Source organism: Mesoplodon densirostris, chromosome 8 (assembly GCF_025265405.1).
Source record: "Mesoplodon densirostris isolate mMesDen1 chromosome 8, mMesDen1 primary haplotype, whole genome shotgun sequence".
Lineage (NCBI taxonomy): Eukaryota > Metazoa > Chordata > Mammalia > Artiodactyla > Ziphiidae > Mesoplodon > Mesoplodon densirostris.
The window spans coordinates 32,053,801-32,067,412 of NC_082668.1; the positions used below are offsets into that span (position 1 = coordinate 32,053,801).

A 13,612-nucleotide genomic window follows, 5' to 3' on the forward strand; every position below is an offset into this window, starting at 1 on the left:
ACATTTTTCTGCTGCATAGGGATATCTAAATTGTATAAACAGTCAAGTTACTTGAGACCAACTTTACAGTATAAATTGTGGCATCAAATAAAACAGTATCATTTTTGGTGGAAAAACAACATGTGAGTATAAAATGATTAAACAACATATATATATATATATTTTTAGGTAGCACCTCATAAACTGGCTTTGAAGGCAGTTTCAAGTGAAGATTGCCCAAAGCACTTGAGCAATGGCAGCATCTATGGGACAAAGGTATAGACTCTAGGGTGCTACTTCCAAGGGTAACATTTGATTTGAGTGGTAGAATGAGAAGAGGTTACACTTTGGATTACAACATATCTGAAGTAAAATTTCTAGCACTGCTACTTATTAGCTACATAATCTGGGGCAAATGAGTTAACTTGTGTGAGCCCTAGCTTCTTCATCTATGAAACAGAGTACATAAAGCCAAACTTGCAGATTTTTATGGGATGAAATAACATATTTAAATATGTATAATGAAGTGTCCACATCTGACATGAACTTAGAACTGAGCAAAGAAAGGCCCTCCCTCCATGACATCCCGGGTAGTATTACGTGGCCATCTGTTGGCAGACCTAGCATGCAGATTAATGCTACTAAAACTGCAATTAAATTACTCTGCAATTTAAATAGGCTATTATGTGATAGGAAAATGTACTCCATTCTGTTCTTTATATAAACCTTTCATAAGTGCCCTCTGTTCTTTAGGAAAGATATTACGTTCTGGGTATGTGAAAGAAAATTCGATCCACTCACAAGGAGTTCAGAGTCTAGTAAGGGAATTATAAAATATGGAAAATTATAACATGAGGTAGAAAGAATTATAATAAAGATATGACAGTGTGCCATGGGCAGGACATGGTTAATTCTGCCCATAACAGAAAGAGGTTAGGGAAGTATTAGTGAAAGAAAGACCACTGCACTAGGTTTTGAAAGAAAATTGCACATTCACTAAGGGGAAAGGGGATGAATGACATTTGTCGTTTGCCTGGCAGAAGAAACAGCTGGACAAAGACACACAGGATCATTCTGTGCACATGTGAGAAACTGCAGGCAGCATGCTAGAGATGAAGCTAGACATATAGGCTGAGGTTAGGCTGTAAAAAGTAATGTCAAGAAACCAAAAATAAACCCTTGCTCATATGGTCAATGATTTTCAACAAGGATGAAGGGAAAGAATAGTACTTTCAACAAATGGTGCTGAGAAAAGTGGATATTCATATGCAAAAGAATGAAGTTGAACCTTTACCCAATACCACATACAAAATTTAACTCAAAATGGATCACAGACCTAAACATAAGAGTTAAAACTATAAAACTCTTAGAAGAAAACAAAGGGCAAAAACTTCACAGCACCGAAGTTGGCAAAGATTTCTTGGATACAGCAACAAAGAAACAGGCAACAACAACAAAGTATATAAACTGGACTTCATGAAAAATGAATATCTTTGGGGTATCAAAGGACACTGTCAACAGAGTGAAGAGGCAACCTACATAATGGGAGAAAATATTTGCATATCATCTATCCAAATAAGGGATTAACATCCAGACTATATAGAGAACTCCCAAAACTCAAAAACAACGAAAACAAACAACCCAGTTCAAAAATGGACAAAGGATTTGAATGGACATTTCTCCAAGAAAGATATATGAATGACTAACAGGCATATGAAAAGATGCTCAACATCACTAATCATTAGGGAAATGCAAATCAAGACCACAAGATGACATCTCATATCCGTAAGGATGGCTATTTTAAAAAAGCAGAAAATAACAAGCATTGGTGAGGATGTAGAAAGACTGGAACCCTTGCACACTGTTGGTGAGAATATAAAATGTTACAACTATGGAAAACAGTATGGTGGCTCCTCAAAAAATTAAAAATTTAATAACCATATGATCCAGAATTTCCGCTTCTGGGTATATACTCAAAATAATTGAAAGCAGGGTCTGAAAACAATATTTGTACACTCAACATCCATAGCAGTATTATTCACAATAGCTAAAAGATGGAGGCAACACAAGTCTCTATTAATGAATGAACAGATAAGCAAAATGTTTCATATACATATTATTCACCCTAAAAAGGAAGGAAATTCTGGCACAGGCTACATGAATAAACCTTGAAGAAATAATGCTAAATGAATTAAGCCAGTCACAAAAACCAAATACTTTATGATTTCACTTATATGAGATACCGAGAGTAGTCAAAATCATAGATACAGAAAGTAGAATGGTGATTGCCAGGGGTTAGGGAGAGGGGGAAATGGGGATTGATTGTTTAATAAGTATAGGTTTCAGTTTTGCTAGATAAAAGGAGTTCTGGAGAGGCACGGTGTCCTGGTTGCACAATAATATGAATGTACTTAGTGAAATCTAACCATACATTTTAAAATGGTTAAGATGTTAAAAATTATATTATATGTATTTTGCTACAATAAAAAAAGGCATACCAAGAAATTTAAAATGTATCCTGGGAAATGGTCAGTTGCTTCAGGGCAGGAGAAGGACATGGTCAAATTTTGTAAATATATTCAGATATTTATAGGTATACAATAATTTTATTCACGAAATACTAAGGAATCATCTTATACCAGTAAAACCTCAATGGACAATTTACACAACATTTAACCAAACAATACTTACATTTAATAAGACTATTCAAATAACATTTTGACAGGATAAATGTATGAACTTTTGATAGGTGTTCTAAAACTGTGGTATAACACTACAGCAATATCAACTGCTTTGGATGCCTAATTATCTTTGGATTTTCATAGAACATAGCTGAGTGTCAAACATACTTTATTTAAAAATTAAGAAACATGCGTGATTGACACAGTGACTGAAATTAAAGGCAAAGAAAAGGAGACAATACCATTTCTTTAAGCAAGTCCATCAATTCTGACTTGTGATGCTTAAGAATCTGCCTCTTCCTTTTAAAGGGGGATAATCCTTTATGATTTTTACAACAAATGCCGCTTACCCATTCTTTGCTTGAAAGGTAGGGAGTTCTGTAGAGAAAGGGGGCTGGAAAGTCAGTTGGAAAACATCAGGGCTACGTCAGTCAGAAAATTGTCAGCCAGTTGCAGGTTAAAAAAGATTTGCTAAAAGTAGTGATGTTTTCACTGGTTCAAGTCTGTCAGAAGGCTTTAGATTCTCCAGCGCCTCACACCAGTAACTTCAAAACTAACTCACTCCAGATGTCCCTATGATCGTCTAATCAGACATCAAAAGCTGTATGGTGACAAGCTCACATGCTGCTTTCGAGGACACTACATGTTTCCACAAGCGTGAAACACACACAGTAGCTACTTTTAAAATGTGATTCATCTAAATCAGAATTCCACTTTAAAGTACAGAGCTATTAGGAAAGGGGCCACCCTCTTGAGAAAGAGACGTGTCTTTTAAATGTCTGTACAGTGTCATTCGATGACTAGATTTTGAAAGAAGAAAACAAAATGAAACCTGCACTTCAGAAGAGTTTAGGTTGTGAGGGAAAAAAAAAAAAAATTTCCTCTCAATACTGATTGCCTTGTTTCTTCTCAAGGTGAACTTTCATTAACTCTTTCCTTCCATGTCATCAATCTTCAGTAAATGTCCACAACACAGAAGGGGCCTACAGCAGATCAGACCTTACATAAGACATGATCCATACCCTGGAGCTTTCACTTTAAAGTAACGTGATCTACCTGTACTTTAGTCTACAGGTTTAAGCAGTGCTCTCCTCCGAAGAATTTAAGTGTGCATATGAAGACGTATGTATGTTTTTATGCTGCTGCCTTTGTGTATTTAGCTTTTGAAAAATATATATATTTCTTGATATCACTACCTTGAGCAATAAAGTTTGGCGTTTTGCATAGAAAGATAGCCTCATTTCATGAGCACTAAAAAATATTGAGACCTTAAAAGGAAATTTAAAGATGAATTCATACCATACCAGTCAAGTTAATAATTTACATCGGGAACCCTGAAGTTGCTAGTTCGGGTGTCTGAGTCCTTAAGAACAACAGGAGTTCATATAGAATTTCTGTTTATTATTTCCTATTAGTGACACAAAATTTCTGTGGAAATCATCCATGATGTAAATGATTTTCTCAGGGTCACAGAGTTACTGATGCAATCAGGTAGAGTAAAGCTACCTTAAACATCATCTTTACCAAATTTCAAACAACACTGTCAAATCACATCTGCCCATGCTATTAACATGAGATGCTTATTAGTGTTTTGCTAAGAAACACCTTGTAAATGTTCCCATGCTCTTGAATTAATTCACATATCAGGATTTTCATTTTTATTTTCTTCCAAATCACTTGAAACCAGAAGAACTTCTTAAAGAAGATGGAATATAAGGGAAATTTTGAAGGGGAAATCTTCAGACGTGATGGCTATAAGAGAGGAATCTTGTCCAGAAATTTCTAGTCTAATCAAGGATTTTCTAAGTTCTTTGAACATAGTTATTAGAAAATTACAAAGCTGTAACTACTGAGATTACTAACTTTTTGATTATAGAACTCATAGTTTTATTACAAAGAGATAGAACTCAGATAATTGACTCCATTGACTGTCTATTAAATTATTTTCTTTGTTCACATTTCACAGACACTAACAAAATTAGGCTTTATAATGTTCGTCTCTAGAATTATCAAGGTTTGTTCTTTTCCTATAATTCTATTTTCTCAGAATCAACTTCTATGATGGAGTCATTGCTAGAATTGTAAGAAGATAAATCAGGCCTCACTTGAAACTGCTGACTTCAGCCACCCATCCACATCATAAACTCCAAGTGGAGAGCTTGTGTTTAAATCTCTCTCTCCCCTTGACAACACTAAAAAACACAGGTAACACACTGTCCTAAAGCAGAAAATCCTAACCTAAAGCTATTTAGGGAGAAAAACAGTATGTATACAGGTAATTTCACAATTTTCACATTTTAATTCATATATACATATGTGTGTGTGTATATATCCATATATATGTATACACATACATACACACAAATTAACACATCTTTACAAAACAGTTAAGAGTTGCTGAACTGAATTCATTTTGCCCATCTCAGAAGTAAAAGTTTTAATCACCTAAATCATATTTATGTGTCAGGCACTGTGTCTGTGGGTTTGCCTACAAAAATGAATACATCAGCTCATGCCTTTAAGGAGCCCCATCTTGTAACAGACATTTAAACAAGCAGTTATATTTGAGTGAGATAAGAGCTAGAGATAGTACACATGGTAATTCCCATGACAGGCTGAGCAGAGTACAGACTAAAGGCAAAGGACATTAATTTTAATGGTTAAAAATATATTATTTGATGATTTGATACTTGCTGGTGGGTTGCTAGGCTTAATTGCTTTAGCTCTGGTCTTCATAACTGGGTTGTAAGTTTCCTGAGGACAGGGACCATGCATTATGCTTTCCGGATGGCACATGGCAGAGGTCATGGACATCTAAGGGATTAATCAATTTATGTTGGCATAAAAGTAAACTCATTCAATTTCATTACGTGCAGATCAATCTAAACAGCAAAAGACGACATGTCATGGTTACCTCTTTAATTTCTGAAGTTGACCTCTGAATAGTGATCCCTCTTTTTAGACTTTCAGTTCTGGACTAGACCCAAGAAGAATGATGGGGGAGCAGTCACCTAAACAGGGGTCACAATCCCCAGGTTCCTTCATTAGTCATGGCACAGACATTCAGACTGTCTAAATTTGTTTCACCAACTCCTGCAAAGTTTGGTGAAAAACTCTTTCACAGAATAAACTGGGCTTCTAGATTTTCCCCAGCTGAATGTGAGTCTTACAAACGTAACTGTTTCAGAAATTAAGCTGCCTAAAGTTGCCAAACTAAGTAAACATTTGGCCCCATGAAATATTGGATGGCAGCTTTATCTCTTAAAAACAAAGCCATATGAAAACCATCGTTGCAATGTGTCTCCAAGCTCTGGCTTATCAGCACACAGTGTGAACAGCTGGAGTTACAAACACCAGGACTATTATTAAATCACTGTGTCAGGAGGGGGGAAAAAAAAGAAAAATCTTTTGTAGGCTTCAGTATCTCTAAATAATGAGATTATATATTACATGCTATTTCTCCCTCTGTTTCATTCCTCAGTATCCATCTCTCCTCAATGACAATGAATAGAGCCTTCCTTCTAATTTATATCAGAGTCTACAATGATTATTTTGTTCCCCTATTTCTATAGCTGCTTAATTGTATATCTAATGGATAGAAAAATATGATTTGGTCATTCAGAATTTTCATTAAGTTCCTATGTTGGATTTTGACAGTCAGCAACCCACAACCAAAAGTCCTCTGACATGTCAGTGACAATTTGATGATTTTAATCCGAAAAGCCAAGCTATTTAACTTTCTCTGTAATATTTCAGTAATTCCTTTCATGGATTTGAAAGTGTTTAATCCAGGAGCAACACTGGCTATAATAACTTCAATATATGTGACATCCAAGGGGAAATTCTCAAATCAATACATATATGCAAGACACAAAGAGAACGCTTCTACTCACTGGAAAGATTTTCTCTCACTGGAAGCTACCTGCCATTATCTTTGCTGATGAAATAACAAAAACTCCACAAAACTGATACTGGATACTGTATTTTCACTTTTCATTCCTATTGAAAACACAGGACCACTGGAAAGAATTCTTCTCCCCAGGGTGTCTTCCCAAAGGAGTTGGCGCCCCTTTCTCCCAATCTTACTGCTGCTACGAACTGTGCTGTTACTGACCAAAGAGTTATTTTGGACCTCTCAATGCAGCAATTCAAAAACTTCCATTCATCTGTACGTCTTGGATTTACATACTATGTGTTGGAAAGGAAAGGTGATAATATGATGAAACAACCTTAATTATTTAATACACATCTGGAGGACAGCAGCAATTTCCACTTTACTTCCTTATCACTCATCATACTCTGAGAATTGGTAGCTTTCCCATATTATTTCATCCTAAACCCCCCAAAAAAGTGGTTCTTGATCTTTTGTATTCCTTTTAACATTTGATAAGTGATAGAACCCCTTCAGGAAGCGCACCCGCGTGCCCACACACACACGCGCACGCATGCGCGTGCATGCACACGCACACACACACACACACACCATGCCATGGCATAAAACTTCAGAGAGTTAACAGACCCTCTGAAACCCACCCATGGAGTTCCAATTTAACAACTTCAAAAATTGCCATGTTATTTTTTGAAATAAAATGTATATATTATAGACACAGACTTAAAAAAACAGACCAGTATTGTCTTAATTTATTTTGGTGAATCAAGACAAGTAATAGTTTTAGAACAAAGAAAGAGAACAACCACAGCATTATCATTTTCAGGAATCCACTTTTTAATTTACTCACCCTGCAGGATCATTTTGCCTTAGGGGTTAAATGTGAAACTATAAATAGTCATTAAAACACAAAACAACCATGGTAGTTAACCGGATATTAAGGGAAAAAAATCACATCTGTTTTAGAGTTCTCTTCCATCCGCAAATTCAGGAACATCAATTTCAAGAACCTGGTTTTATGGCTTGCCCTTAAGTCAAGAACACCAGGTTACAATCAAGGCAAGGAAGGTAAGACTGCCCATAAGGGAGGCTCTCACTACAATATCTTGCCCCCAGGATTCTCTTTCTTTGATTCAAAAGCAGTCAGTAGAATTGACTTTTCTACTCCTTGAAAAACAGTCATTACTATTTGCACATTAATAATCATGCTATTCTAATTAACTGGATAGGTTTATGAAAAGAGGAAGAAAGGAAACAAATTCCTGTGCTGTTTATCTGGTGGTACTCTAAGTGACAAATACTGAGATTTAGTGGCTTTGCAGTATACACAGAATTAGAAGCTTGCAGAGGATCTGATTTTTCTAATTTAAACCCTTTTTTAAAACTCCAACTTGTTTGATGGTGTACATCTTAAATAACCAATATGTAATAACTTCACCAGCCAGAAAACAAGTGCAACTTTTCTGACATTTCAAAAACATATCTCCAGACATCAGAGAAAACTCTCCTCCCTATAGCAAGCCTAATGAAATACAACTAAAAATAACAATCATCAACTGTGGTTTTATTTATTTATTTATTTATTTTTTTGCGGTATGCAGGCCTCTCACTGTTGTGGCCTCCCCCGTTGCGGAGCACAGGCTCCGGACGCGCAGGCTCCGGACGCGCAGGCTCAGCGGCCATGGCTCACGGGCCCAGCCGCTCCGCGGCATATGGGATCCTCCCAGACCGGGGCACGAACCCGTATCCCCTGCATCGGCAGGCGGACTCTCAACCACTTGCGCCACCAGGGAGGCCCCTCAACTGTGGTTTTAAAGGCAATATTTCAATATAATCAAATGTGTCAAATATTCATCCTTACAGCTTCTTATGCTGTGGGTTGTAAGTAAGTTTCATTTCTTGGGAATGAATGAATATAACCCACTTGGGGCCCTGCCATCTGTGAATAACTTACATATGAACACTCTGTTTAAGAGATGGAAATTTTGTTGTCATTGCCTTTCTTCTTGGATATTGAAATGAAATGCAATTGAACAGAGCTTTTTAAGCAATTATTTTTCATATTATTTGCTACATGGGTACATTATCACATGCTCCCCATGTTCGTCATAACTTATCAAATCATAGGAATCAAGTATGGTGTCGCTGAAGTGGAGGAGGCATCGAGTAGAATTACGGAATCTGAGAGATGGAGAAGAATCCATATTCTCAGATTCTGTACTACCTGGGCTCAGGTCATTGCCACACAGAACGCTCTCTGCAGTGTGCTCCCATGTAAGAGTTGTCGTTCTTATGTCCCCATGGTTTCCTTGAAAGGCTACTCCTCTGATCACTGAACAAACAATACAAGTGACTACAGGGCTATGCGTAGGGTACCACATAATTTATCATCCATACATGGACACCTCTGAGAGTTAGCAGGGACACTATTAATAAATATGCCAGAACAACAGGCATGAACTAGGATTGCCCCAGGCAAACCTAATCATACTGTTATCCCAGAGATATTCTGCAACTCAAAGAACTTTCTCCCAAGGGTCTCAAACCATTTCATTAGTGCTATTTCCAATTTTACTTTGGTCTAGAGCTACTCTGTCCAATAGGAATAGAATGTGAACCACAGATGTAATTTTTAATTTTTTAGTAGCCATTTTTTTAAAGTAAAAAGAAATAGGTGAAAACAATTTATATTGTATTCTATCCAGTTTACCAAACACAGTATCATTTCAATGTGTAGTCAATGCAAAATTATTGAGATCTTTTACATTACTTTTTTCATATTTCAATCTTTGAAATCTAGTGTGCATGCCACACTTAAAATACATTTCTTATACTCAATAGCGACATGTAGCCAGTGGCTATGATATTGGACAATCAGGTCTGACCAGCCCACGAGTTAGGATGTGCAGGGATAAAGGAAGAGAGTTATAATACATACATACACACGTGTGCACACGCACACACACACACACAAACACACACACGCAAACTGCATTTTCCTTCTAGGTAAAAAATAGACACACCTAAATGTCTTCATTTATTAACTTTACACTTGCCTGGGGTGATCCAGACCTTAGGGCAGATAAACACTCACTTGGCAGATTCTTTGGGGGAGCAGAGAGAATATCTGAGTTAGAAAAGTTGGGTAATTGCTGAGAATTTCTAGGACTTTTTCCAGACTAATATTAGTCTTGCGTCCAACACACATACACTGAGTACCTTCCATGTACTTGGGACTAGAGAAAGAAAGATAAATAAGGTACAATGCCTGCTCCTTGTAACATTAAGGATTAAAGTTTGCATGAAGATTATTTTACAATTGAGGCAAGAGAAGCCTAGGATGTGCCATTATTCTGGGGCAAGGCAAGGACCAGATTCTCTTCTTTGAGTCTCAGGTCTGAACTTCATCATCCACAGAGAACTCTGGGAGGGAAGGAGGAAATGTGCTTTCCTTTCTACTGTTGATACATAGGGACTGACCCATGTTCGATAACTTGCATAGGTTAGGTAAAAGGATTTTCGGTGCCATCATTTCTTCTTGAATAAGAATTTGCATTTTTGCTAGTAATAATACACCTCCCTCTCCAAATACCTCAACTTGGAATTCAACAATATCATATTTTGGTAAGGATACAGAATCTAGCAGAAAGATAGTAGCCCTCATTTCCTCTAGGGCAAGCTATATTGTTGTATTTTCAATTGGTCTCAACACAGAGCCTAAGTGATAGAAACACAGACCTAATATTGGTGGGGTTTATGCATGTAAATCATGGTAACACAGATCACACTTTTGTTTCAGGGTGTATTAATGTTGTAAAAATAAGCAGTAAATTATAGTTTTTTCTCTTTTATGTAATTCTTCTCGTTTTTATAGTTCTTCTCTTCCTCCAATCCAAATATATTCAGGCTTAACATGGTCTCAATCAGTGGGCATTAAACACACACACACACAGCATACCACATACTGGTTCTGTTTGTACTCATCATTAGAACAGAACACACACACCTGCTTTTTACTAAAGTAATGTTCCATTAAATATGTTTCTTTAAAAGGATGGGAAGTGAGAAAACATTACATCTAAACTACTTTCAGGACACTCCCTTGCTTAACAAAAGAAACATGCCCGAATATTGCTGCAAACCTATGAGTAATTACCCCATGATTTATTATGGTGACTCCTACCTCACACACATTAACACTGGTTCTTGATAAGAATATTTTATACCAAACTGGGAGAATCCATTTAGCTCACTTAGCATGTCTACGTACCAAAAATGTTGCTTTTGTTCTGAAGGCACTACACACAGTGAGACTTAAAATGGAGAAGCGACTTGCTTTTAGGAGACTTTTAAATATGGTTACATTATTGAAGATCACCTATTGCAGTGATACGCAGCCATTATCCAAAATCTAACTCTCAGGCTATTTCAGAGGATGAACCAAAATTACAATTCTTCAAAGCAACTCAGGACTTAGCAGAAAAATCCCACAGCTCCATATGGAAGGAGGGCATTGTCTCTCCAGGAAACTATTCTCCACTTAACTTCTCAATTCTATGTAGAGCATTTATAGGTATACCTAGGTTTAAGCACTTTTGGTATATAATTTTATTTTTCCTTAATTTGAATGTTGAGATCTAGAAACCCAGTCCTGGTACCACATGTCTGTGATACTGGTAGCTTGAAACTCTATCACCATTCACCATGGTATGACTTCACAAAGCACTGTATTGTATTAACATACTGGGAATAGATAAACTACCTCTTGGAGCATTATGAAGGAGAAGGATGGGAAACCCAACAGTATAGTGCACTGGTTAAGAGCATAGGTTCTGGAGCCAAACCACCTGGGTTACACTCTCGGCTCTGCCACTTACTAGCTGTGACCTTCGACAAATCACTAAACCTCCTTCTGCCTCAATTTCATTATCAGTGAAATGGAGACAAAAACATGTTTGTACTTTAATGTGGAAGTACAGATGACTTAATGTAAAGCCCTTTTAACAGTGCTAGGCACATAATTGGTGCTCCGTAAATAATAGCTATCACTATAACTATATACTAGCCATAGCTCATGCTAGCTATTATTATAACTAACACTATATATCCTATCAAAAGCTCTAATTATCCACTTACTTAAGACTGCAAAGTCCCAGTAAGTTTATGGGTAAGGCGCTTTGATCTTTCATTAGGAATGCAAACGGCAGGATACCTACTGGAATAACAGGTTTCAGACTCTGGCCACTGGGGTGTGAAGCGCTTGGCTGGGCATCAGCAGGTGGGCTTGGTGCTGGGTCACTGCTTCTCCTCACCAGCAGTGGAGTGCCTGTAGGACAAAACAAGAGGTGAGAGGTCAAGAATGCCCTGGGGGGGAAGAGAGGGCATGGTACAATGCAATTTAATTAAAAAGGTTTACAACATGCTTTTATGTAAAAACATTCTATTTCTAAGGATGCCTATAAATTAATCCATTTAATGATCTTTTGTCATCTATTTATAGAATGACACATGGAAACAAAACCTTTCAGCTCTCAGCTTTCCCCACTTGCATTTCAAAACAAGCCATTCTACTTAACAGAAAATTGTTAGGCAATGCAAAAGTTGACAGTGTACAATCGAAAACTGGTCTAGAAAATATATTTGAGTATTAAAAAGAATGATTATCCAGCAGACAAGTGAAGAGGTTCACACAGTCAGTGCAATTTGCTATTCAGGAGAGCTAGAAGAATAGTTATTACTGCCATTTGGAGCTTCCCAACTCTTTGGAATGATGATATACACTGAAATAAATTATTTGCTGGGGTTATAGTATTAATGTCTATTTAAGTACACAAAGAGATTGGTTTCATTCTCCTCCTTTTCTCCTAAAGTAGATAAAACTGATAAGGAAAATAAGTTAGTTCTTCTAAAAATATATCCTGATTTCTTTTTAATAATGAAAGCTTCCACTATTAAATATTTGAGTCAGTTATTAAATTCTGAAAACAGATCATACTATTAGAAAGTTCAAATGAAATTCAACCTTAGCAGAGAGGGTGGCCCAACTACTCAGCCTGCAATTAGACTGAAAATAATTTGTTTCGTACACAACTGGTCACTATAGAAGAAACTCTCAAAAAATCTGTTTGTGACTTAACAATCGCTCTCTTATAAAAATTAACTTTTTATTTGTGTGCCTTCGGGGAAAAAAGAAACAGTAGAAATGCAATCCTCTGTTTATCAATATTCTGAAAGTAATTCCCTAACTTCCGAGCTACTGCAGTTTAAAATAACATTTTTCATACCTCATTTTATGTGGTACAGTTATAAAAAGTGAATCCATTTTGAAGTTATTTATAAATCTGATTTTTCTATGTGCTACAACATCCTTATTCTGTGAACAAAACAGAGAATTGCTAATATTTTTCACCCTTATTCAGTTAGAAATTGATTCTTAAAAAATAACTTATTTTATAATAAGAAATGAATGTGCTACTGAGGAGGAAACACTATGCCAAAAGGTATTATAAAGCCCAAGTTCACATTCCATTATTTATTTTTTATTAATAGACACTTCACTACATTATTGCCCACTTCCATCTAAAACTTTAAGTATAGCTGATTAACAATATCATGCTGGTTTCAAGTGTACAGAAGAGTGATTCAGCGTTTTTGCAGATTCTATTCCATTATAGGTTATTACAAGCTAATGGGTATAATTCCCTGTTCTATACAGTATATCCTTGTTGCTTATCTATTAAATATATATTAGTGTGGATCTGTTAATCCTGTACCCCTTATTTGTTCCTCTCCACTTCCCTCTCTGCTTTGGTAACCACGTTTGTTTTCTATATCCATGAGTCTGTTTCTGTGTTGCATATACATTCAGCTGTATTATTTTAAAACATTTCTTAAGCAAGTGACATACCAATAGTTCTATGGTTGGCAATTATTCTCTGAAAGAAATATTAAAAACAAAAAAATAAGAGGAGTAAAAGTAAGAGAAAGTACCATAAAATCTTAGACAATAGAGTCCCAGTTCCACACCAATATGTTTTTCCCTCCTTCAGGTGATTTAAAGACT

The 13,612-nt window shown here is 36.4% G+C and overlaps 1 protein-coding gene across 3 annotated transcripts in view; it reads right to left on the minus strand.

Annotated features, from left to right (window-relative positions):
• The window catches only part of PARD3B (par-3 family cell polarity regulator beta), a 1,067,283-nt gene that overhangs the window by 584,871 nt on the left and 468,800 nt on the right, over positions 1–13,612 (minus strand). For all 3 annotated transcript variants that reach the window (XM_060106399.1, XM_060106400.1, XM_060106402.1), the window contains exon 4: positions 11,766–11,875. In XM_060106399.1, coding sequence (XP_059962382.1) covers positions 11,766–11,875 — 110 coding nt within the window. The remainder of the gene's footprint in view (positions 1–11,765; positions 11,876–13,612) is intronic.